The 27,507-nt window shown below is 44.7% G+C and overlaps 1 protein-coding gene across 1 annotated transcript in view; it reads left to right on the top strand.

Annotated features, from left to right (window-relative positions):
• Positions 1-1,230: 1,230 nt before the first annotated feature.
• Positions 1,231-27,507, top strand: part of LOC126530855 (uncharacterized) — a 53,305-nt gene continuing 27,028 nt past the window's right edge. Inside the window, exon 1 of the mRNA XM_050178159.3 lies at positions 1,231-3,451. Within this exon, the coding sequence (XP_050034116.2) occupies positions 3,214-3,451 (238 nt within the window). The 5' untranslated portion in view covers positions 1,231-3,213. The remainder of the gene's footprint in view (positions 3,452-27,507) is intronic.

The raw sequence follows: 27,507 nt of genomic DNA, 5'->3' as shown, positions 1-27,507 counted from the left end.
CGTAAATGTATATTGGCGTATAGTTTTGTTCCAGAGTACCAAAACGGCATGCATACCAAAGCAGTCAATATTCTGATTCTGCAAAATATTATGTTTTCTTTCCAGAAAATAAGTTTTGCAAAAAGAGGACCCTATCTTGTAGAATATAAAAAGATATGCAAATTCGAGGACAGCTACCGAGAAACCAAGTGGCTGGCTGTGACGGATGCCTTTAAGAAAAAGAATGCCACAGAGCTAACACAGCTCCTAGAGCCTATAGCTACTGTGGAAGCCGAAAAAGAGCACCAAATCGCGTCACTATACAGTCGTTCCCATTGATACGCGAGACACATATAGGGTGCGTTCCAATTCTGGCTGGCATTGAAGACTGCATACGTTGACAGCTAAGAAGACAGCTCCAAGCCAACGTAATAAAATATATCTGGACTACGTCTCTGCGATGTGACTCCACCTCGTATCGACAGGAAAAAGCTAAGAAAAGCCTCTATTGTGACGATACCTAAAAACTTTGCCTGTGTGAACCTTCGAAAAAATACAACGTAGTTTTCATTGAGCGCTTCAAAAATCGTGACTACGTTTTGTTGTGCGTAGGTGGCTTTCCTGTCGAGTTTCCAAGCATTATGCCAAGCCGCCATCTTTTTTGGAGGGCAAAAAGTGGCCTATATTGTTGTTGAATTCGGCTGTGTCCTCGCGACTTTGTCTTTTTTGTCGGGAATCGTTCGGATTGGAACGACATTTAAAATGTCTGATGTTGGCTTAGCTGTCGATTAAGGCATGTATAGCGAGTATTAAAACAGAGCCATACTTTGAATGAGAACACGAGTATATAAGGGAGCGCACCCGTTTCTGGTAATATTCTGCCGTATTCGTGGACATTTTTTTCATGGGGAAAGTACTCAGCCGTGAAGGACTGGTACAATGAGGCCGAGGGCTTTTTGGGAAAGACAAGATTGCTTTAAGTAGTATGGAAATTTTTTGGTATGCATACCTACTTTATTGGGATCGATGACAAGCGCCTTCGGCTGAACTAGTACTTATTTCTGCATCCGTAATGTGCTCCGTACTATATTATTTACATTAGTGACGTGGAGCTCCAGTGGTACAATACCAAAAATAAGGTGCCTGCACCTCTCTCGCCGTTTGTAGCAACACCCAGCTATTCTTTTTATCATGTATCTCGGTGGTTCTTCTCTCCGGGTCTTCTTTAGCATTATACGCTTGTGCTAAAAAATAATTTAGGGGTATCACATGCGATGCAGTGACAAGAAACAAAAGTTGGGCGAGTGCATTCCCTACGCCGCACCATCGGTAACCCACGGTATAATCAAATTGTCGAAACACGAAGGGACCTAAGCGCTGCACCGGACCCCCCCAAGAGTAACGCTCTACTCCTCTTATCTGCCGGTTCTAGCTTCACATCCTTTCTTTCGCAAACTTTCCGGCCTACGTGGTCGGCTGCGCCTGGAAATTACGCGGAAGAATGAAAAGAAAAAAAAAAGCATGCCGAAAAGCGAGCCGAAGTTTAAAAGGACGAACGCAACAGGAAAGCCATAAACCGCCCCAACAAATTTCGAGTGCGAAAGTTCTCCCAACCGCTATCAGATGGCGCTGCACGCGGCCAGGCGTGCATCGGTCGCGAAGTGAGAGGCGCGCATCAAAGCGCATGCTCCGTTCCCGCTGTTTTCCCTCAGGCCCCCTTGCTCTCATCCCTGCTTGGTCTTCTGTTCTCCCCGAGTTGTGAGGAGGGTCTGAGCCCAATGTGGGATTTTGTGACCCGTCGCAAACACAGAATGTGGTGGAGTGGCCGAGTGCGGCGGTGGGTACCGCTCTCCTGATTTCGACCAGTGGTGGCGCCCTCTCGCCTCCTCTCATCCACCGTACTCCTGCTCACTCAGCCCGGAACTCCGAAAGCGGGAAAGCGCGCGCGACTGTGCCCGAACAAGACACGTGGCGCACCGCTCGACACGGGGCCGCCGGCATCGTAAGGTGGACGCAGTAACCTTCCGCTTCAGTGAAGAGGACGTGTCCTTGCGTTCAACTAATTTGCAAGTCCCTGCTCGGTTTCCATCAATATCGTGCGAAGTTTTATGAGTATACACCCAGGATATGAGTAGTGTGCTGAGGATCTTCTTGCGAAGGATGGAGAAATAACTTTTTTAAGAGTTCCCTCTATATAGCTTTTACTCGGCACTGGTAGTTAAATGTCAAGCTGTGACCACGTGTAAAATGACAGTAAATATCTGTGCCAGTAATTTTCTGTAGGGCGGTAAATTTCTCTTGTTTTTCTTTTCCATGAGAGAATTTTGCTAACGAAATTAATACCACGCTCGAATTTTCCGATTGACTGAACTAGCAGGGCAGATGGTCATAGAGACAAGCTTTGTGGCATGCCAGCTCCAGGTGGCATGCCTGTTTTAGATCAATTAGCCGGTTTTGCGGTGCACAACTTATCTGTCGTGTCATTCGACGATACAATTCTGAATGTGCTTCGGGACCACTGCAAGATTTTTACGGTAGTGTGAAAACGAAAGATAAATTGAGAAACTACTTGCTTTATATGCAGTTCAGAAGAGAATGCATTGCCAGAGGAGTTAATTCAACCTGGTTCTGGAATTTGTAGAGATCCCTGCTTTACTGACTAAATGGCGGAAGCGAGTGTTCAGAGGTGCTTGATGGCATGATGACTGTGATATCATGATCGTAAGGAAGTTGCCTGGCGTTAGTTTATGGGGTCGACCCAGAAGACGTTCTATGATATTAAATTTGCGCCATGAAGAGAGGTAGCATTTTTTTTCTTTTAGCAGTTGTCTATATATCATAATACACCAGTTCCTGCATCACGTCTGCTACGTGAGAGTTGTGACAGCATTTCATGTTAGTGAAAGAACGACAAGGCCGAGAATCTTGTAGTTTTTTAGCTACTTTTTGTGCAGCTTTCATCACTCGTTCCTCAGCCTGTGTACCGAAAGCTTCGCAATGACCGTATACACAATGGCAGCGAGTTGACTTGGCGTCCTCGCAAGTTACAGCAAGGTTAGCAGCTGTAAAATTTTAAAAATTTTCCAGCATCATTCGACAGCATTGTCGATGCTTTAAGGTGCTCGAGTACCGTTGTACGTTTTCTAGTGTACATCATAGGAACTCAGAATGTAAAAAAAAAACACGTGTTACAACACGTATTGTGGAGAATATACTGATCATCTAGATAGAATAATGTCAGGGACCGCTGGGTCATGGAAAAGCGTGATGGCGTGCCCTCCTGCGTCCACCCGAATTCCAAAACTCATGCCGCTGCAAACGACGCGGTGGTCAGGCCATTGTTTGGTGCTGGTGACAACGCTATTGTCGGTGTTGCTGCTGCCAACGCTTCTGTCGCAACATCCTTCAGCTGCCTTAGGAGTGCCTCTTTCTACGGAGTCGACGAGCTGGCTTGCCAGGATCCGTAGGGACGGTGAGTGGTTATCACGTATTTGCTTCATGCGCATCACACAAAGACACATACGATGGATTTCAGGAGTAAGGGAGCACACTACACGTACTACTCGCAACATAAGAATTAGTAACATGATCTTGGTGTAAATACCCAGTCTTCGGAGTTGATGCTCACCTCTATCCACTGGCTTTCTGTTCCATGGAATTTACTCTCCCTGTTTTTTAGACGGCAGCGTCCACGTTAAGAAAATACTCAGAGGGAAACGCCTTAACTCTCTATAAAACACATCGGTCGCAACAAGCTTCTTGCTTGCGGGAACTCGCTGATTTGACATGGCACTGCCCACTGCACGGTAACTTCATCACACATTAGCATCAAGTAATGCGTTGCAGGTAAGTAGCAAGCATTTGAGTTCTACTTTGTCCAAAAATACTTAGACAGAAAACATAGTATGAAATAGCGACCATGGGCGCTATAAAATAAAGCTATTCCAAACTTTTCTATTCCAATTCAGCGCTCAGCCCTCCACGACTGGTAAAAAAAATTTTTCGGACCACTTTCTCTTCGCGTGTTTGTCACGAGACGTCACGAAAACCGCTTAAGCTCCCCATTAATATAATACGTGCGCACTGATTATGCACAATTATACCAAACGAAAGAAACATAATAATATCTGATTCGACGCCTTTATCGCCATTAGGCTTTGCTATTGGTCAAGCGTTTTCGTGCTGCGCTCACACCATCTGTCTGTCACGCGACGTCATAAAACTGCGAAAACTCACCGCGTCAAAGTGGCGTGCACGCGATAAAGGCGCATTAATATGCCGAACAAAGCTGATTTTTTTTCTGAATAGACGGGCAGTGATCCGTTCCAAAAGGAATAGAAGATGGCTGCCCACCGACCACTCTGGCACCGGCAAGTCGGAGCTGCCGAGGAGCATGAATTTATTTGCGTATATTAAAAAATTTGTTTGGCAATATAACGTTATCGAGCCCTTTCGGCACATACACAGCATAGCTGTGCCAACTCTACATTGCTGAGGACCCGTTATAGCGGCATTTTAACATTCCGTTGCACGCCACTGTGATTTTTGACCAGCCACCGCAAGCTAAGTAACGGTAAACGGACCAACCACAGACACCGGCACCACCATTCTCGTACGGTTATCTACATTCACAGTGCTGGCTAGGCCCCACTGAAACCCTCTCCGCTTGAGCATGCTCCTCGCCTTGTGTCAGACAATTAGATAAGAAAAACTGCTCAATGTAGGCAACGCTACTCGCTCTGAAAGCAAAAAAAAAAAAAAAATGTGACCTATAAACGAGGACCGCATTTGATTTGTCTTTTCAAACGACGCTGTGGGTTACTTTCTGCCCGATGTTCGCGTCGGTGGTTACGTAAATATGACGTCAGGAGATTGTAATAAAAACATGTTGGAATAGTTTGACGTTACAGGGCTCCAATTTCTCGAACTTCACAATATTGTCATTTTCATATGTTCTTTGAGAAAGCCAGGAAGTCAAGTTTTGCCGAGATCAGATGTTATAGTGTGTGTTTCATTAAAGAAATTTCGGGCTCTAAGCACCTAGGCATTGAATATTTTGTTAGGACATTCTTATAGGAAAGATTTCACGGTAGAGGGTACGATATCAATAACCTTTTTTCAAAGTAAGGACGAAATGATAAACCGCTAAGGGATAGCGCAGGTGAAGGTGATCCTTCAAACATGACGCCGAATGCATCACACTCTTGCTACGTATAATAACCAGGGCTGCGCGATATTCAAATGTTTTAATCTCAAGCGAATAATCTTTGCTGTTTGACTAAGCACTTATCGACTTTCAAAGAAAGAACGACGAAATCGAGGACTGTTACAAATGATTGCGTAGCAGCAGAGCTGCGGTTACAGTGCCAAGACACCAGTTCCTTTGCGAATGCACAAGACAGGTACCGTCGGTTTATTAATCTTCAGTCGTTCATTCCGAAGGCCACAATTTTAGCCAGCATGTTTACAAATTTGTCTTTTCTGTTTAGGCAGAGCAACTTATTATTCGAACATTCGCCCTGTGTTTCCGTCACTTCAAAACGGTCTACGAAGCTTAAGTATCATACTTCCCTCCTTGAACAAACTCAACTCTCTATGGTATTTTAAAGCACTGCGTTTATTTTTTTTATTTCTATCATTTTATTGAAGGACAGACAACTTCAAGCAATTGGTTTTCAGGTGCAACCACCTCAGTTCAATGGACGCTCATTTGTGAACAGCATTGCATGCACCTAAAGGTCACTGTCAGCACTTAAGCCATGTGAAAAATCTCAATGAACCCTTTTTTGGGGCTTCTACATAACCTTCACGTTTTATTGTGTTTAGGAATACAGTATCGGATATTCCATTCTAAATTCGCGAATTGTTTATGTGAAATTTTCTTATTTGGTTAAATAAGAAAATTTCCCTGTTGCAACACCCGTAATAATAATTGCTATCTTATGATTTCGTTAAATGCCAGTAAACAAAAAACGCTGGCACTTATCCTTCTATAGGCCATCTAATGTGTTTGTACGCTGAAAAAGTATACCTTTTAAGCTTTCATAACTTTCCAGCGTCATGGTATTCGTTAACTGGCGATAGCACACTGGCAGCATTTTAAATAATCAACCGCTATGTACTCTGTTGCTTTCTAAAGCTCGAATAACACGTTCTTTTATGACATTCTCTTAATCGAGAGCACCAACAGGCTATTGACACAAACCTGCGACAGTTCTCGCCACCACAGCGTGGGACACTTGTATTCCCATTTCGAAGCTGGCCACCAATGTGAGGTTCTATCTGTTTATTTCAGGTCAGCAAACTCACCACGCCCCCTCAGTAACAAATTGTGATGCGCTGTCAAGAAGTATGTAAAATTAACATAACTGTATTCGAGGTATGGCAGAGTTCGTTTAAATAAAACCAATACGCCAGGATGATCCTATGTGCATTTTCTTTCAAGGCATCCTGTTATAGAATAATTAAATGTCCTCATGCTGAGTACGCCGTGTTGCCGAATTTTTTATTAAAGAGTTCATGTGCTGGCTTTTAAGATTCGCCATAATCGGTGTTGCTGTGCTTCCAGTTGTGGAATGATTCGCCCACGCACTTCGATGCCCTAGGTTAGCTGAGCTGACACAGCGACCGCTCCAGCAAAATAGTGGCTCCGGTTTCGAATCCTGCACCAGGACAAATTTTGCTGAACTGCGAAGCTTTCTTTCTGAGAAAACCATTTGGGTTTTCTTTGTAGATTTGTGCTACTTTTGGGTGGATGGTAATTTCCCCTTTAATTAGTTTTTGATAACTGAGTAGTCTGTTCGGCGAAACAATTCTAAACGAATGTCTCATTCCATTTTATAGTCCAATTCGGATGGCCTCTATATAATGCCTAAATACTTCTATCTATTCAAATTATTCCATAGTAGAAAACCCAGTATTCCACAAGAAAATCTGGTGCAGCAATGTACACCATGTTGACACGAATGCATGAATTTACGTTTTTCCGGCAACCGCTTTTTCTGAAATTGTTACTGTTATCAGGTCATCACTCTCACGTAAGACGCGCTCATTATCCAAAACTTAGGAACATTGTCGCGAGACCATCGGACCGACCGACCGACCGACCGACCGACCGACCGACCGACCGACCGACCGACCGACCGACCGACCGACCGACCGACCGACCGACGGACGGACGGACGGACGGACGGACGGACGGACGGACGGACGGACGGACGGACGGATTCTAAGTCCTGAAGCAGACAAAGAATGCCAACGCCATTCTTGTAGCTTCAGACCAATCATGCACGTAATTTGAACTGCGTACTAAGGTAATGAAAATAGTCGTATTTCCTTGGGTGCCTATTCTTTTCCTCTGGGAAGCAAATTTGAGCCCGACACGTGGCAAAAAAAGAATTCTTTCTTTTGCGACATTTCTTATCGTATCCAATGCTGACTATCTCAATTTTTTATTCAACTCATGAATTTAAACAAGGCTCCAGTCGTGCTGACGGTCAATTCAGGATTGCGGCTGTTATTAAAAACGTCGTGTACGAAAGAGGCTCACAGAGTCAAAAGCCGTACGTCGCTCTTCTTGCTGTCATGCTTTCTACAGAAGGTAATTGCGGCAATGGGATATGTCGAACGCGTAAAAGGACGAGCAATGTTTCGAGAGAATATGGTGGGGAATGAAAAAAAAAAGAAGACTCTTCTGCGCTCCTGGGATCGTTTGCGAGCGCACGAGCACTGAGCAAATTTGTTAACCGCGAAAAGCGTAGGAGAAAGGTCACGTCGCCTCAGGGCGGAACCAATTTGGCGTTCGGGGTCGGCTAGCACAACGCAGCGCGCCCTGAATAGGGCCTCCTGCAGTGGTCGGCAAAAGCGAGCCGAGCTCGAGGCGGAGCTTCCACGATTCGTTGTTAAACGAAATGTCAGCAGCAGAATTCGGCGCGAGCGCCGCTGGAGACGTGATGCGGATGGCTACAGCTTTTTTCGTGACACGTGCGCTAGAAGGTATGAAACGAGGAAAGTCGGTCACATGGGAATAGATCTAAGCAGAAACGTTTCCTCCAAAATAATTACCAGCGTCAGTCGAATTTTAGCTTCGTTATACATCTCAAGGAATTTTGAGATGTATGTGAAGTGTTTTCTTGATGAGGCGTATATGCCTCCGTCGAGGACGTATAGTTCGTAAGCTAGTGCGGACTGTTTCCCAATTGTACTTGCCTTATTTGTGCCTCCTTCGAAAAGTATCTGCTTAAATTCAGAGTGTTATTATACGCTGTATTTATTATTTCTAAGCACTGAGACCGATCATCAATTTTCACATAAAAACATATTGTGTTGTGACTGCGTACGTGCTTGCCAAGGCGTTTGTGCATGCGTCTATTAAGCGTTTGTGTGCGTGCGTGCGTGGGTGCGTGCGTGGGTGCGTGCGTGGGTGCGTGCGTGTGCAACTAGAACTAGTTCTAATTTTTCCTGCCATATTTTATCCAATGCGTAAGGTAGAGCAAATGATGATGATGTCCGGGCATCGTATGCGCCCTGTTTGCACGCTGCTTATGTAACTTCGGCTTTTCCACTAAACACTCAGTGGTTTTTGGCGAGTGTGGGCTGCCTCCTTTATTCGTATTGCCCCTCGTTCCAAACGGTTTTTAAAGAATAGCCCCTACGAAGTCGTCCGGCTTATACCTTAATCAAGAAAATTCACACGTTTTGTGAAGAGTCCGAATCTCATTAAACGGCATAGCAACACCAGCATTTGTTTGTAGAGGTTCATCCACAGCGGTTGGTAAATCAGTCGCGAAGTGTTTAAAAGAACAGACTCGGACTTTTTGGTTTAGCGTTGGGCAAACAAAAAGAGAGGAATAAATTGGAATTAAATTGGTATTCAGAACAAAGGACTAAATTTATATGTTGGTGTTAACGTTTAATATATTAATTGGCATATCATGCACAAGCCTAGATAGCGCTGACATACAGTCCACGTGAAAGCAGCAAGGGCATGAAAAAAAGTTAGAGGACGCAGGAGCAATGCTGACTCGACCTAAAGCATGTGGAAAATAAGCTCGTTATTAGGAGCTTAGTAGTTTTCTCGAATAAGAAAAAAAAATGAAATTTTAAACGAGATACTCCAAATGACGATGTAGTTCCTTGCGCTTTTAAACAATTACCAATTATTAGTATCCCCCTCTTCCCCATTTTGCATTCTCATCGTACCGTAACTCAATTCGTGATGGAATGGCACTTACCGAAATAAACCTTCTTCGATGTTGTGACCAGTGAACACTGCAGTTCCTTCGTGGCCTTCTTAGTGGAGTGCGTGGGTTGTTACAAATCGCACAACTATTCCAAACCAACTATCCGGAGAAGCTAGCTACACAACTATGCCAAAATCATAGCTCCACTTGTGACCTAGTTCGCAATACGTTATATCCACGGCAATTACTACTTAGCTTTTACATATCTGAAGAGCTTCAAATGGTACATACTTATAGAAAAGACTGATTTATTTTTCCCGTGTATAAGTTTAAAGCAATAAGTTCATCTTCAGAGCTTCGTTTTTAAAGAAACAGACCCGGCAGTCTGACACCACTTCACATTTACCGCTCCACCGACGGCTCTAAACTGTGAACTTTTTTTATTTCCCTGCTGTTGTTAACGTGTATTTTCAGCCATCTAAGTAGAACTTTAGTGCTGAAAAGTAAGTCAAAGTAGCAGGATTAAAAGTTTGAAGAGAAAGCAGTCCTTTTTTTTCCCCGGCTATGCTACAGCGTCAACAAAACAGCTGCGACGGAGAAGGGATAAAAATCGAACAGAAGCGTTCCCTCTAAACTCTGAACTCTTCTTGTTCGAAAGAATCTAAACAATATAAACAAAGCATGTAAAAAAATTACTTGCTGAGAAATCAACAAATAACATGCAAGGCATTTTGTCTGCGATGGGTGTGGTCTCTATTGCCTCGAACTTTCTTTCTTCTGTGATAAACTGCATTTGTTTAGAGACAAAGCCTCTTTGTTCTTTCTGTCTGGGGACTTGCCACCATTTGTCCGCCTTTTTTTCTAAGATGGGGTGAACTAAGATGGGAACGGGACCGTTTGCAGTAACTGTAAGTTAACATCGCGGGGGTTGCATAGATTCTCTTCTATCGTTCTGCGACTTCAAGTGTGTCGCGTTTCACTCCAATTCTCTGAAGCTGAGTAACAGTACACGTTCGTCGAGACTCCATTAATATAAAGAAGTATATACAACAATGTACACCTGCTTTATATACGGACTTAGAAAACCTTCAGCACATAAGCCTTCTTTATTCAGATAATGACACCCTAAATTTATGGTTTAGCCGCCCTCTGCCACCTCCGCAGGGACGTATCAAGCTAAATTATAGTCAGGAATTGTGCCAGTAAAGATTACCACAGAAATCACCATATGAGTGACAGGTCAGGTTACTTCATGGCTAAATATTGATAACACACACCACAAAATTTCATTATTTGCTATGCGTTCAGAGCTGTTGCTCTTCTTTACTTGTACTCCTATGGTTACAAAAACCAGCGCAGACCAGGCGGCGGCACATGCGGATTTTTATTGGTTGCAGGAGCGGCGAAAAATATTAATATTTTTGATCTTGTGTGACTGTTCCGGGCCAACTCTACACACACCATCCCCGTTGAGTCACTTCATCAGGACCCGTATCCATGCTTCACAGAAACTTCAATGTAAGACCTTGTTTGCAGTCATTGGGCGAAAGGTAACGAACGCGGGAAGAACGCCGAGGTGTAACTGACATTTATCTGGCTACACGGGCTAATCACCCAGAACAGTAGCGACGGATGTTTTCATAATGACACCAACTCCATAATACTCGTCCTCGTTTGTGGCCAACGCATTTGTATAGCGTTAAAATAACGTCTACTCAACAAATCCTGTTCGTTCATTGAACCGCATAACGGCGGCCGCATTTCGATGGGGGCGAAATGCGAAAAGACCCGTGCGCTTAGATTTAGGCGCACGTTAAAGAACCCCAGGTGGTCGAAATTTCCGGAGTCCTCCACTACGGCGTGCCTCATAATCGGAAAGTGGTTTTGGCACGTAAAACCCCATAATTTAGCTTGCTAGAGTTACCAACTGTATGTAGGCGCCCTAGCTGATATTTCATGTTGCAACATAACGCTTAGTTTCCAACAAAGCCATACCTTGCTAATATGTACACCATTCCTAATGCAGGCCAAACGCCACGCACTCAATGATTGAAACAAGCTTGATAGTCGCTTTTTTTTTCAATTACGGAAGTCCGCCCGCAGCACCTTAGTAGCTATGGCACTACTCTGCTAAGCACGAGGTTGCAGGCTCGATTCCCAGGTAGCGTTTTGTAGGAGGCGAAATGCAAAAACTCTCGTGTACTTAGATTTAGGTTCACGCTAAGGAAACCCGCGTGATCAAAATTATCTTGGAGTCCCTCACTGCAGCGTGCCTCAGAATCAGATTGTACTTTTGGCGCATAAAACTAAGAACTTAATCTTTCAATTATCAAAGCACAGCAGCGCGTACTAAAGGGTGAGCGCGACTATGTATACTAATGAACCTAAGACAAAATACTCTTTAGGCAGATACTATTTAGGCCCGAGGATAAAGAAAATATACGAAATCCTCCAGAACATGGACTTTCCACTAGAGGTTATCCCTGGCATGAGTAACATTACAAATGTTGCTCAACAGTAAAGTCACTGAACACATTGCACTGATAGTAATTCGTTAGCATCATCATCATCATCATCATCATCATCATCATCACCATGAATCATAAAGTATTTCGTTCAGTGCAGGGAGAACGGCTATCCCAGTGCTCCACCTTACCGCAAGCTGTCTCCATCCTCCGCCCATTTTATTTTTTTTAATTTGATCACGCCACCTGATCCTAGCCCTGCCATCGTTGATTGATTTACAGTTTTTAGTCCCTTATCTATTACAGCAGGCCGTCATTTATTGAGCTAACGTAAGCTACACTCATTTCTTCTGTAGTCAATGCCGCTGACTTCCTGTCTCAACGGTAGGCGCATCATATTAGGCTTCATCGTTTGTTCGCTTCGTGGCATCATCTCAAGATTTTTAGTTATCATTTAAGTTTATTTAAGTTATCATTGGTACAATGCTGCATACAAGTGGAATTCAATTAATTGCATACTTCTAAATAATATCCGTAAATTGTCAGTAATAATTACAAAAACTATATTTGGCGAAAGTGCCCCCTAATATTTCGCTATAGATTGAAGCATCCCTAAGTAACCTCTCAGTTTGTCTTTATTAAGAACAGCACATCTGATTCCGTATCGGTACCTCTGGCGTTCCACAATGATATGTTATGAGGCCTCTCCTCTTCTCAATATATATTAACGATCTACCACTGCATGTATCCTGCAAATATTCGCATGCTTGCGGATGACTGCGTTTTGACTAAAGAATTGCTAACCTGTCTGATCAAATCTGTCTTGAGGAATTTACTGCCTGCTTTGCTACAATGGTACGATTACTGGCGAGTGAAGCCTGATCAAAACAGATGCAATGTAGTGTTACTCTCCCGTTGACGTAACCTACTAGCTTACCCATACACAATAAATAACGTACACGCAGAAACTGCGCAGTCTTACAAACACTTTGGCGTTACCCATACTAATCTCTTATATTGGCGCGCACATATCTCTAGCGTCATCTCACCTTCTAATAAATATCTTAATTTTTTACAACGAAGCCTAAAGCAAGTGAAATTTCAAGCCTATCAAACCACAATCATACCTAAACTTGAATACCTATGTGCCGTATGCAGCCCTCACCAAAGCGTATCTAATCAACGCGCTCGAATCAGTGCAAAACAGCGCCATACGGTTCATATATTCATTGTATTCTTATGATACCAGAGTGCCGCCATTGAAAACAATCACCGCCCAAGCACTTCCTACATATGGTTAACCAGCGTCTGCCTGTCACCTGCACGCCGAAAGCTCCTCCGGCGCAACCCCATGCGCATGCGCGAAATAAAAAGGCTCGCGACTAGCTGCACCAGTAGTGACGTCATTGCTCTCCGTCGCAGCCTAGCGCGGGGAACACCAGTTTCTCTCCGGTTACGAAATGGGTAGGCCCTGCGTCATACGCCCTCCCGAGGAGCAGGTAGCTTTCGATCAGCAACGCCCCAAGCAGAACCGAGAACGAGCTCGTCTACGCCATGCTGATGCTGCATCCCGGCCACAATTGCAGGCTCTTGCAGCCAAGCGCAAGCAGCAACTGCGTACCAAGGATCCGGCAGCCTAACAAGCCGTAGTTTAATGAACCGTCGGTATTAACTTAGTGATAAACACCGGGCCCGCACATTTATGCTTCGCTGGTTCACCATTTCTACGGAGTGCTTTGGCGGTGATTTTTTTTCATATCTTTATCACACTGCGCTTAATCAGCCATTGTACATTATTCATGCTGCCCGCATATCCTAACCCACTCGGCATGCGTACCAAGTTGGCCGCCCTCACACTCATACTACAACTTTTTCAGGCTCATTTTGTTTTTCGGGATGCAAGAGACTGGAACAACCTGCCCCACCAAATTGCCGCCATAACCTGTGCACCTATAGTCATGCAAAAAATAACAGGTCACCTTTCAGAATGAGAATGTACGGGATATGCTTTCGCATTAATTATTAGTGCTATCTATGTATGTACTTGATGGAAGCCCAAGAATATGCGCAAAATCTCCGCGCGACTGGCCGCTCGAGGCAGTTTGCGTGCATTGTCGGGCTTCTTCACCCTCGGAAAAATACTTTTGTGTAGCATGTACTCAGCAACACAAATCTGTATCGGGAGCTTCTCTTGTTAATCTACAAATTTCTCATTGGCACTTTTTATCTGATTAAAATAATTGAGAAGTTCAATAATTACTTAGGAATAAATATCTAATTAGGCGGAATGCATAGAAGAATGTGAGCATCTTCAAGCGACGGCAAACAACATTATCTTGGTTCTGTCCAGCTACCTAGCTTTTGTTTATTTTTAATGTTTTCATAGACGTAAGTGAAACACCCTGCATGTACACCCACCCCTTGTATATTGCCCCTATGGGTTTCTTAAGGTAATAGAAAGTAAATAAACGAAACAATTCCACGATACCTGCATATGCCCGGCAATAGATATTCACTCCGCCGAAAATTTTGTTCTCATGATAACGTGCGGTTCGGGCTTTTTTTTGTGGGGTTTTACGTGCCAAAACCACTTTCTGAATATGAGGCACGCCGTAGTGGGGGACTCCGGAAATTTCGACCTCCAGGGGTTCTTTAACGTGCACCTAAATCTAAGTACACGGGTGTTTTCGCATTTCGCCCCCATCGAAATGCGGCCGCCGTGGCCGGGATTCGATCCCGCGACCTCGTGCTCAGCAGCCTAACACCATAGCGACTGAGCAACCACGGCGGGTACGGTTTGGGCTATTTAACCTGTAGAAGTTTACACTTGCACAGCTTCAGTGGCATCCATTCATTAGTTTCGGTTTCCTTGCTAAGCATTTGTGCATAATATTCCTCAAACCTAACATTAGACCGTGCCAATCAAGTTGTTCGCTCTGCTATTGTAAGTCTCCTACACCGCTGCTGGGAAGAACATGCCATCTGCAAACCTCAGCTTGCACAGATATTCAGCGTTGATGCTCCCATATTCAGCTCTTGGCGACGTGAGATGTTGTCACATACTCGCAACGAATGGCTTAGTTATGCCTCGTGGTACGGGGCCGTTCTTAGTTGATATATTCCACTTTTATTGTCAAGAATTCCGGTACCTGTGGCTCTGTAGATATCGTTTCACATGGTACTGTTTCACTGTAGCATTGTGTTCACATCTTTCGGTATATTTGACGATTCAAATGCGCTTTAGAAATAAAAGAAATTGACATTAAATTAAGCAATGTTTGAGGGATGTGAGCGTGGGTAAAGAAGGCAAACATAAGCGATGCGTGCCTCCCACGAAACCAAAATAGAACAGACTGGGATATTGTAACGGTTCCATTCCAATGCTATTCCTTGTCGGATCTCGCCAGTGGTGTTTAGAAGCAGTTTATTTCAACAAGAGACGATACGAGCACTGAATGAAAACAACGACACTATTCTACCAGGACGATAACATAAGCTCAAAACGAAACATTGTATACATGGCACGGTTTCAAGGTAGTGTCCGAGTCCTCACTCACTAACATATAACCGCATGTACCTACGGAAAGGCATAGTTACGTATAAACTACTTGTCAGATGGTAAAATCAGCGCTCCACTCGCATTATCAACCGGATTAGCTAACCGGGAAAAGTGGTAGAGTGGCATAAAATCGAACATGAGGAATTGATCATATCGGCGCATGGTTTATTTTTTATTCATCCAAACCTCGGTAGTTCGGTAGCACGCCCTTCGCCGATCCCTTATACCGTATTATGCGCGACAACATTTCTGCCATACCGAAATAGGGGAAATCTTAGTCATGTGGCAGTGCAGCCTGGTGCCGCCACAGATGGTTAGTTGTGGTTGATGACATGGGTATGATCCCATATGTGACGTCTTATTATAAAACAAACGAATTTGAAGGCAACTGTTGCCTTCTATTCTTTGAATCCACCTCGGTGAACATTTTTAAATATGTGAAACATAAGCAAAATGGCGCATGAAAGGTCTCCATTTTTATGTGTTATTAGACAAGCGAAACCGTCTTAGCCTCTCTCTTCAATTTCCTTCCTCCTTCTGCTGCTGCTGCTGCTGCTGCTGTGGGTGGCGGCGATGGCAGAGTCGGTGGCGGCCGGTATGGGATTATTGGCTGGTGTCAGACACAATGCAAACAAACACCGAATATACTACGAAATGAGGTGACCCGAGTTGCTGGTACTGGGCATAGTGCAGTTAAACGCGGTATATATATACTGCGAATTACGGCAGCCCGGGTTGTTGCCGTCAAGCATAGTGTAGATAAACACGGGATATAGTGCAAGTTACGGCCGATCTTACCAGTACCGTCGTCTTACCAGCATCGTCCTCCCTTTGTTGGTGCACCATCGTCGTCGCAGCATCCTCGTCATATACCATTGTCGCTATACTCCAGCGTCGTCCTACTGTGATCATCATGCAGTGGTCATCATGTCACTGTGGTCGCTCCATTGTGGTCATTTTGCTGTATTGATTCCAATGTCGTCATGTCGTTGTCGTCATGCTTTCGTGGTCATTGCGTTGCCACCATACCATCATCTTCATGCCGTCGCGGTTGTTCATCATCGTGATTCCTTCGGCGTCGATCATTTCATGTGCGTCGTCGAGCCTAACATGTATATGTGGAAGGAGGTGGTTCCTGTAGAAATGGTCATCTTTGTTGTGTCGTCTCTACTTGCAAATGGTTCCTAAGGAGCAACAGCGTTCTTCACAAACAGCAATGAAAGCTTCGCTTAAGACAGTTTCCACAGCACGTGGGATCTGCAGATTTTTTGTTTGTTTTAGTAAACCAAGTTAGACGGTAGAAAACCAGGTGTTCGCTCCTTCAATCAGTATGTCGTCACGTATAGCGGGTTCAATATTTTCATTGTATTTCAGAATGTTTTAGATCAACCTGATATTGCATGTTGCTGAAAAGGTGCTTTCATAGTAAGCTAGACGCGAAGTAGCTGACGTCATCATATCTGACATTCCTGAAAAGAGCTCTCCCATGGAGTCGATTCACACGCCATAAATTTGACGAAACTCACTAAATAACTAAACTTGTTTAATTCCTAATTCATTGAGGTGCACATTCTCCTTGATTCTGAAGATGCAAGAAATATGGTGAGACTGCAGTTTTAGTTGGCAGAGGTATGCACCCCGAAGGGTATGTTATAACACTGGCGTAAAATACGCAGGAATATATGTGAACAGCTTAGTTTCGTTATTATGGCGATGCTTCGCGCAGTGTATCGGGGGAAGGCAACGAATTAGGATGGTGAAATTAACAACTTCATTTGCGTTTGCGAGCGCCAGGTGCGTTAGGTAAGCACGATAGAAGGCATTTCGCGGTCCCTCTTTGTGCTGTAGAGTAATGGAGCACACAATAAAGAGCACGCAGTGGAAATTTTTGTTTGCCTTAACGCCACAACGGCGTCACAAAATGTGCGCAGACATCTCCTTCCCAGACGAGTTCCATAAGCTAGGGCTTCAGCGCGTATCTTAGGTAACGCTCGATGGATGCGTATACCGGAAGAACTTTGGGTTACCTGCCAGACGCAAGGGAAAGATATTTCAGAATCCCAGTGCAGAATGTGCATTACAGCACTTCCTGCACTTGGCGGATTCCTTGGAAACGCATCGCGCATGACGTTGAATCTTAATTTTGATTCTACCCCTGGATGGTCCATTGACTGCCTGCTTCATTCGCAGCTATCTAAATGACGGCAATGAATTTAAGATCATGCGACTGGTATAATTTTAGAGGTAAGGCGCCTACTGCATGTACATTTGCGCAGTTTTCTCTTTTTTCTTTTTTTGCTTCGTCCAGGAGCTGCCTCTTTGTTATCTATTTCTTCGGCACTGACATTTTCACTCGATGTGGGATGCCTAGTTCCACAACTTTTTCACGCCATATTCGAGAGGGCGACATCATGGGTACAGCATGTGTCTGCCGCTTTATAAGTTTTCAGTTGTGGGCTTAACGTTTCGTATATGCACCATCAGTAATAAGAGGCTCTCCTATATACTCAAGGGCTTCTCATTAATATTGACTGCCTATGCACTTCTCTAACGTGTTCCTAAACTCTTCCATTTAATTGAGTGCGTGAACGTTCTCGGACTTCACCACCATCGAACTGAGTCCGCTTAGGCCAGGAATCAAACCCGGGACGTCCTGCTCTGCGGCGAAATGCCTTAGTCACTGAGCCACCTATGCTGATGCAGCATTACACCCTTTTACCAACTGTGTCCTTTGGTTGCATGAGTTCCTCTCTCAAAGGGATTACGCCCGCCAACCAGGACTACAGCGGCATATGCATAACTATTTCTCAGTTACTTCCTTCACTACAATCCAAAGTGCATCTCTGCATAGTTTATAAAATGTAGCCTTGCCGGCGCTCTTTTAAGTTTGTACCAGTGGGAAACATTATCTGCCAATGACTTTCGCAAACTTTTGATCACACCCTGCTTTCCTTTGTAGATTTTAATCGTCATGCGGCTACAGTGCCGAGTCCAACCAAAGCATGAACTACCATAATACAGTCTCAGAACGTCTGGAAGCCCATGAACGGCTCGTCTTTCCCGACGTAAGCTATCCAGGTGCCGCCAGCGTTCACAGAAAATCAGTAGGCTACCTTTTCTTTCTCTCTCTTCTTTTTTTTTTTTTTTTTTGCAGCGCACAGTGAAGGAAAGCACGCGTGCCGATGAAATACACTTAAAAATTGTGAAAGCGAAAATTGTTACCTACGTGACTGGCAACACGAAAGAACAATCGAAATCCATAGATCACTGGGTTTCGTTTGTAGTTTCGAGCTACTGTGTCGCGTGAGAAAGCAATTGTGCCTTTCGTGCACCGTCCTTCGCCCAGTGGGCTTACGCTCGACGAATTCGCCAAATAGTGATAATGTGAGGTGTTATATGTAAGCGGAATAATAAATACTGGCCATTCCGCCAGCTAAGCAATGAACAACGGTAGAATTGACAGACCACAGAATAGTTCCATCATCGAAAAGCTTCAAACAATTTGTGTTCTTTTCTCACACAAGCAGGAGTACACAAGAGTGCTACGTATAGTGTGAATTGGTTTCGCGTGAAAGAAAATCACATTAGCTTATAAGTATCAGACGCAATTAACCGAAATCCCCCGTCTGATTATATTTAGAGTGCATATTGCACCCATATAAAGTGCAGTTTTATAGTTCGCTGTATTTATTTAGGCGGCCACACCACCGCGATGGTGATGACATATTAAACAACCTATCTTGTAAGCGGTGCATACAGCGCTGTTACGTTATAATTCGCAAAGTGGGCATCATCGACTGAAACCGTTCGAATGGAGAAGGAACACACTGCTTGAATAGAGAAATGTATTGGGGGAGTTTAACTCAAATTGGTTGGTAACTTTCCCTGTGGTAACGAAGCCTGCAAAAATATATTATCATTGAAAGCTCTGGTTAGAGTACCTCGTGCACTAAGCTTTAATTATACTAGGGTAACGTTGCTTTAAATCTGTCCAGTAACAGTGATTTACGAAACCATAACTAGAGACACCTATGTATAAACATGTGCTGAGAAGAAACACCACCAATGTTTTCTAAATGAACTTTAGCATACGGCCGGCAATGAACGAATATTTCATTAGCTTATAAAGATTTTAAGAAGAGTGAAATAAAATTCACTATCAGGCAAAAGAAAACGATCTCTAGTAGAGTTCTTGCTATGGTTACTAATAAACATCTCAGCAAACTGCCCACTACTAGGATAGCTATTCTTTCTACTTTACGCGAAATTTTCAACGCAATACATTTTAGCGAAGCATAATAAGAACAGAAATGGCTGCACAGCTGAAGAGCACTCTGTGCGGATATTACATGGAAAAGCCTTCTGCATATGATCAAGTGAGCCGAGACGAGTACATTAGAATTCGGAAAAAAAAAAAAAAAAGCTAACTTGGGGGGCGTAACTCCCTCGATAAACGCTCGACAAATTGCGAAAGATAATGAACGATGAGCCGCGATGGCTGGCTTCAGCTTTTGTGCACTAGTCCGCAGTGACGTGCGAGTTCTTGTACAGACTTTAAAACCCTCCTTGTGCATACGATCAGGCGCCACATAAATAAAGCAGAAGGCGCAAAGACTGTGCGGGGAGAGTGTGCGCAATCTAAAAGAGGGAAACACGGGAGCCTTTAATTCTCCCGTTTCGCTACGAACGGAACGATGACGAAAAAGAGCAGAACTTTGAAAACTTCGGTGCTCGTTTGTTAACGAGGTATTACTGAGGATTTAGCCCTCACCTGAACATCGCATAAAGCACTTTACTTCTGAGGCGGCTTAATATAAGCGCGATCGGGGTTCGTTGCCTGTAAACCCGTAAGGGAAACATAATATATATATATATATATATATATATATATATATATATATATATATATATATATATATATATATATATATATATATATATATATATTCTGCTGACAGTGGCGTGGACAGCGCGTACAGTTCTCTTCATTATTTTGCGGGAGCCCTGCATTTGCCGATAAAAGGGCAGCATGACAACTACAGCGGTGGCGGCGCTGACGGCGCGAATACGCCTCGAGCGTCCGTATCATTACTATCGCAATAAAAAAAAAACTACGAATAGCGCGCGTAAAAAAAAAATTGACGCTGCTCTTGCAAACATTACCCCTTCACGGGAATTCAAGCTTTAAAGAAATGTAGTACAGTTTCAACCGAAAGGCGAAACGGTGATGGCAAGGTGTGTTGCGCTTGAACTCTTTCTTATTTCTTATTTATTTATTTATTTTTTTTTTTTTGAAGGGCGAGGGGGCTTAACCGCTTTTCTGGTATTCATCCCCAGTAATGTTTGCTCCACAGTCCTTGAATGTCTTTGGGGAATACAACCAATTGCCTACTTAAATTTCCATATTTACTCTTTTTATTTGTGCTTTTCCGATAATGATTGTTCATTCTTCCTACTATTCTTGGTTCCATTGAACGTGTAGTTTCACCTTGCAACAGAACTTAGTCTATAACAGCCCTTAAAGTTTGCATATCTTGCAATATTTCGACATTTTCTCGGCGGATTCCCCCATACTTGTTATTAGCCATGAGTTGGATGGGCAAATACAACAAAAACAACGGCTTCTTGAACGGTGTTTAACAAAATGCGGTTGCCACATCTAGGCGCGATGCAACCCGTATGCCAACTTGGATGGCATATATATATATTAAAACGTTTATTTAAAAGAAAAAAAAATGCGGAAAGCATTGGATGGCATACGTGCTGGGTAGAATGAACAGCGGCCTGGCAGCTACGAAACTTTCACACGAGGGAAATTCTAAGCGGTTTTCTATTCCAGGCCTGCTGAGGCAAGCGCTTGTGCCCCAATGGTTGGAATGTCGGGCTTCTGTGCTTGATATCCCTTGTTCGATTGCGGCCTTCGGAGCAGTCAAACAACGTATATATATATATATATATATATATATATATATATATATATAGTTGGCTGAGACATCAGTGGGCGGATTAGCGCCGATCGCTACTTATCACCGACGAGTTCGTCAACAGAACAGGCGAAGCCTTTTCTGTGTGTCAAAATACATATATAATGAAAGGTGCGCTGCAAATTGCCACTGAATGAATGCGCGAGTGTACCAAATGCCGTTTTTCACAACCGTATAATGACATGTCAAGTAAACGGTCCTACATAGGAATTTCCATGGATATGACTGAATGCGTCTTTTTTTTTTTTCATTTCAAATGCGAAGTCATTTGTATCTGATTAATCTCTGTGCTATTATAACATTTATTTCGACAGTGCGTCATTAAGTAACAGTCAACGTGAAAAGCGCCCGCAATATTAAGATCTTCAATTCAGTAAGGTGGTTCGGATTCTAAAGTTCAGGTCGAAGCCAGCGTGTATCATGCATTATGCGTGACATGACAACCTTGTGCATGCTGTTCGCTTGTAGCCGGTGGCGCAAAATTTACGTGCACTGACTTCGCACATCCTAAGGGGGGAAAAGAGTTTGCATTAAGAGCAGTGAGAGAAAACGACCCGAGCGATACAATGAATATTCACGAGCTCTCTAGAAATTATTAGGATGCGGGCTGCTCTGACATGTGCCGAGTACGGATCATGCTGGGATGGGAACACCGTCACAAACCCCTTTTCCCACCGGCTCCAATGGCAGGGCGAAACTAATTACTTCTCTTTCACGGGATAATTCCTTGACGCTAATGCAGACATATTCGCCGTGTGAAGCGAGTGATGATTAAAGAGGAGCGTTGCCGACATCGACAGATCTCTTGTATCAATGTCGCAGTCATCTCTCCTGCTTATAGTTGTGCTTGCTTTCATTAGCCTTTCCATTATGAGAGCGGCACGGATTACGGATGGGGAGAATGCTACGCGTTCCTAGCTGACGTGTGAGAAATCTCCTGGGAAACTATGTCAGGCAGGGAGACAAAAAGAGGCGAATGGCCGCTTTTGTGACTGCACACTAATGCGCGAAATTCTGGAAGCTCAGCTGTATATATTCTGCTAACGTTCCTCATTTTCTTCGCCATGGGCGAATACGCACACGAGAAAAGGCGGCCACACCTGCTCTCAACGTGATCCGCTTGAGATATGCTTTGCCAAAAAAAGTGCCAAAGTTCTGAGAGCCACACAGCAGGGCGTATTCCCATCGCCTAAACAGCACCGCTTCTTTTGTCTTAGGGTTAGAAGCTGCTCTGCGTTAAAAAAATGAAGAAAAAAAAAGCTAACATTGACTCTGTTCAATCAATATAGGCAGCATTTCAGTACTCGCTGTAGACAGCAAAACAGCGTCTAATCGGACAGCGGTCACCATAAGCCTCGTTGTCATTATGGCTAAGACATCAAAGAAGACGGCATTGAAGTCAAAGCGATGAAGGTTAATTACCTCACAAAACTATACGGCGGTTCAGCAGCAGGCCTGGCAACTCGACGTGAAGGTCTCCCGAGAACACTAGAACGTAGTCGCGCTTTTCTAAGCGTTTAATGTAACATAGTCATGTTTTTCATATGTTCGCCGGCGCAAAGATTTCAAATAGAAATATAATTTACGGTTTTTCTTTCGCGACCATCAGGTGGGATCACGTCGCAGAGGCGTCTTCCAGGTGGTCCAAGCCGCATTCCATTACTTAGGCTCGAAGCTGTCTCGGCTGTAACCTTAGCTGTCTACGTAGACTGTCTCCGATGCTGGCCAGAATTAGGACACACCCGATGAGCGCCTAGAGGGCGTTGTACTGATGATACCAGGAACACGAATTTAAGCTCAAATTTGAAATATGAATTGAGCTAATAAACAGCGGTCTTTTAGAACAATAAAAAAGTAACAAATGGGCAGCAACAAATGCAGGGTGTCATGAAACAAATTTGAAGGCACCGGCAGGAAACAGTTGGATATCGCTCACATTTATTAACAATACCAGTCGAAATGTTTTTTTCTGGCCTCATCCTGTACAAAAGATGAAAACGATACGGGAATGATGATTACGATCATGAAAGAACTTTGGGTAGAGTTAACGACTATCGGCTGCTCTATATTATTGAATAAAAAAGTCCTTTTATGAGTTTAAGAACCTTAAGACGATTGGCGGGTTACGAGGAACGCGGTAGTAGAAGAATCCGGGTTAATTTCAAACACCTATAGTGCTATTCGCCGTGCACCGAAGGTTTGGGCATAACGAGCGTTATTGCTTTACGTTTCATCTGCAATCCTTTCGTAAGTAGAACCATAGGTCAGTATCAAAGCGTGTGGACCGAACGGGGCGTTAGTGCACGTATAGTGCATGTTTGAGCAACTGCGCAGGTGTGATTTGTGTGATATATGACGCCAGTTGCAATGCTCAGAAAGGCCTATAGTGCATGTTATAGACGAACGCACTTGGCGAAGCCTTATCATCGCATGTAGGACGCTTGCTACATAATTGTCCTTACCTTATCGGAAGCGATAAGCAAATAACGGAATTGAACACAGCCCAACAACCTCCACCTCTTCCCACGTGTATCTCGAAGCAGATGTGATAGGAAGAGCACTGAAAGCTAATGCACGTAAAACAGAAATAGCAGGAAACGCTAAAGGGCGCGCGTAAACGACTACTCCAGAATGAAGTTACGTTGAACACACTGCAGAAGTTACCGGAGAAACCGGAAGACACAATACAAAATCACTGTGTGCCAGCAAACGCCCGGACATACCGGAAAACGCCGCTGTGTGGCGGGCTGCGCAAGCACGCACGCACGCACGCACGCACGCACACGCACACACACACACACACACACACGCACACGCACACGCACACGCACGTATCTGCTGCAGACCGTTATGTGCGTTCTCATTTTCTCCCTTCTTTCTCGTAGGTTTCTACCTTCGTCGTAGAAATATGGCTTCCGCTACATGCGCGGCTTCCGTTTTCCTGTCTGTCGTAGACTATCTTTATTGTTTTTCTCAGAGGAAACGACGCTTAACGACGGCAGAACGCTGACGAAGACGTTGGCAGAGCACGCCCGCCTCGCACGTCAGGCTCTTTCTATAGGCGGCACTGAAGAGCAACTACTTAAGCAGCGGAACCACCACTCCGCGGCAGCTTCGCGACCCACGCTCGCTCGTTGGCTCCTTGATCGCATCGGGCGCTAATACAGAAGGTACGCCCGCTATGGCTCCACACTTCCGCCCACTGCTTTAGTTACTGCCTAACCAACTCGCCGGAGTCTGCGAAGTTTGGGCTGTGTTCGGTAAGTCAGCCGCGCCATATACAACTACAGTCGTCTGGCGAAATGTCGACTCTTATGCCGCTAACCGGCATGATTGCAGACTGGAAGAAGCAGTGCAAAAGCTCTAAGTGCTTGCTGCTCTGCTCGGCAGAAACCTTTTGCAAGACTTCAGCGCAAGTTTATGCGAAATGTGCTGGTTATTATGAGACTGGGCGTGCGAGTCGGCAGCTTCATTACCACCAGTCCTCTGCCCATGAAGGTACAGACTGGAGAAGTTTCTCTCAGTGAGCGTAGATGTGTTACCTGCTCATGGCAAGCCTGCAACCAGGGAGGCACACGTTATCGTAACTTCAGTGCTAGTTTACTGGCGGTTACACTGACGTGCGAAGGTATGCACATTGTACTTTCTGGCAAAACTAAACGCCAGAGAAACAGCTGATTGAAGTCAAGGAAATGTATTCAATTCTGCAACATTAATAGGCAGCAAGTATAGGGAAGGTAAATGCAAGCTAGCTGAGAACGACAGCCAGGGTTCCCTGAAATATCTTTGGTAGGTGGCCGGTAGATGCGGGCCGTTTGCTCTTATTAGGCAGTTTATAATAGCGATTGCCGCCTTACGTACGTTAAACGTAAGCACCTTTGCGGGACACTACGGTGCGTGTCCTTTAAAGTCTTTTAGTTTACTTTACGGAAACACAAACGTAAAGAAACCGTTTTAAAACAGGGCGCCGTCTGGTGTGTCGTGCCAAACGTGTATATCCAAGCCAAGAAGGTTCGTTACCAACCATCCTGCTGTTGCTATGTGGACGCGTATCGTTAGGCGTGCGGGCGCCATAACCGCCGAACGATCTCAGAAAATGGACGTGCTGTGCGTTCATAACTAACCTTTCAGGTGAATTTAGAGAAAGCGAAAGCTCATTACAACAGTTACTGGCGAGCAACGCGAGTGAGATCGTAGCCGTCACGAGAATTCACGGTGAAGCGGATGCCATGGCTACCGCCATGTTCGACAACGCTATTTCTTAGCGTCCGTAAGCATTACGGACATTAAACTCGCCAAATAAAGTACGTTATCATAGCGCGCGTAAACTGAAGAAACCCAATAACGTTCCGAGCATGTGCAGTGAGGACGACGCTATTTCTTCACGTACGTAATGCTTTTACGTTCGGTTTCAAAGGCTAAACTAAAACTGTCTATTGTGAACGGCGGCGGTTAATAGAGGCGACCGGGTCCGGTAGCCTGGCACGATCTCTTGTTCTCGCTCCCATGTTCAAATACTGGCTCTTATCGACTACGGGAGATTGGTCAAGAGGCAGGTGGTTTTACATGCGTTTTAACAGGGCTGCAATAAAATAAAGTTTGCATAGTAGAGAATGGTTAAAAAATTCGGAGTTCCGCCAAGAAGGCGAAGCACCGATTGCGATAGCAAATTAGTAGATAGCTCTACCACGTAAAGATAGTAGCTTATCAGTCGTATAAACACGTAAACATTTGCTTACTAACTAAATTAAAAATGATGTAATGGGTAAGCGTGACTCATGGAGGACGTAGAAAGAAACAGACAGACGGAGACCGCGCAGTCTTTGTGTGTCTCCTTCTTTCTGCGTCCTTCAGTCGCGCTTTCACATTCTATCAAGGATTCAAACCAACTAGCCCGTCAACCTGTTTTAACTAAATTAACCAGCACGCTGTCACATGCGCACCGGTAAACATGAACACACATCGCTCTATGACAGCGGAAACTGTGAAAACGCTGCAGTTAGGAATCGCGGCAGCAGCCGCGAGCCAAGCGCGTCTCTCGCTTGAACGCGTACGAAACGTAGAAAGCACAGCAAATACGAAGCTACCGGCACTATACGCACTCAGCAAACATCGCAGATTGCTTTGAAGTGAGGCCCGCGTGGGCGCGCACTTTGGCCACGTCACAGATGATGATGATGATAATGATGATGATAAAACAATTTTATCCAATAAAGGGAGAGTTTGCAGGTCAAAAATGGCCCTTTACTTAGGTGGAGTCCTTAGTATGGAACCCCACTGGACGAAGCTGCTACCATGGCCGCGCCCGTTGGACTAGAGCCGTTTGACACTCCAGCGCCAAGCAATTGAGTAGGGCTGCCTCCTATGCCTCTCTAGTGGGGGAAGGGTCAGGGGGAAGGAAAGGATTTATCTGACATGCCCACGGCATATGAAAGTTATCGGAGACTTCCCCACAGTGAGGGCATCGCCCATCAACTTTCGAGTCAAAATGTTTCACTATTGCAGGACACAACAGGGTGTTGCTTTGCAGGTGCCTCAAGGTTCGTTCATCGGCCTTGCTCAAGCCCTTAGCAGGGACCGGAAAAAGCCGATGACGTTCGCAATAGTCTGCCAGAATTTCTCTGAACCAGTGGTCTAATCTCTGAGCCGGAACAGTCTGGTTGAGGTGGCCGGTGGGTAAGCGCTTCGGCGTCCGCGTCCGCAGCCTCGTTACCTCTAAGGGCCTGGTGGCCCGGAGTCCAAATGATGCGTTTAGGTGAGGGGTCCGATTCCTTCACGGCTATCTTTAAAATGCGGTAGGCTAAAGGTGATAGCTGGCTCATCAGATAGTGCTCACAGGCTCTGCACGAATCTGTGATGATTACCACGTCGCAGACCTCTTTCAAGACACACAAGCGCCGGCACCGTGTCCCAACGGCGCTCGTCCAAGGCGTCTACTACGGCGACCACGATTCGCGTGGCCAACACCGCAGTAGACGCCGCGGTTGCCTTCACTCTTAACGTAGCGGTGAGCGAGGAGTATATCGAGGCACCGTAGCAGCGGCCGGAAAAGAACGCCCCTCCTCCCTAGCCTTACCCGACTTGCCTTGAACGCCAAACGAGAGGGCATGCATCCTGGCCGCGTTCCTCTAGCCCTTTATATGCAACATACTGCTATTCGCCTCAGGTTATCTCATGCATTAAAGGTTTGTCCCGTATGGCATACAACGACGTATGGCATACAACGACTAGCTCACATTGGTGCAATATTTGTTAATTTCCAAATTCGCACTATGCGAAGGTTTTATTGACAATATATCCGCAAAATCAAGTTTTAATCAACGTCCAAAATTTATTGT

Source organism: Dermacentor andersoni, chromosome 5 (genome assembly GCF_023375885.2).
Source record: "Dermacentor andersoni chromosome 5, qqDerAnde1_hic_scaffold, whole genome shotgun sequence".
Lineage (NCBI taxonomy): Eukaryota > Metazoa > Arthropoda > Arachnida > Ixodida > Ixodidae > Dermacentor > Dermacentor andersoni.
Note: the sequence above shows the minus strand (reverse complement) of the source record. Positions and strands in the feature narration are given on the sequence as shown.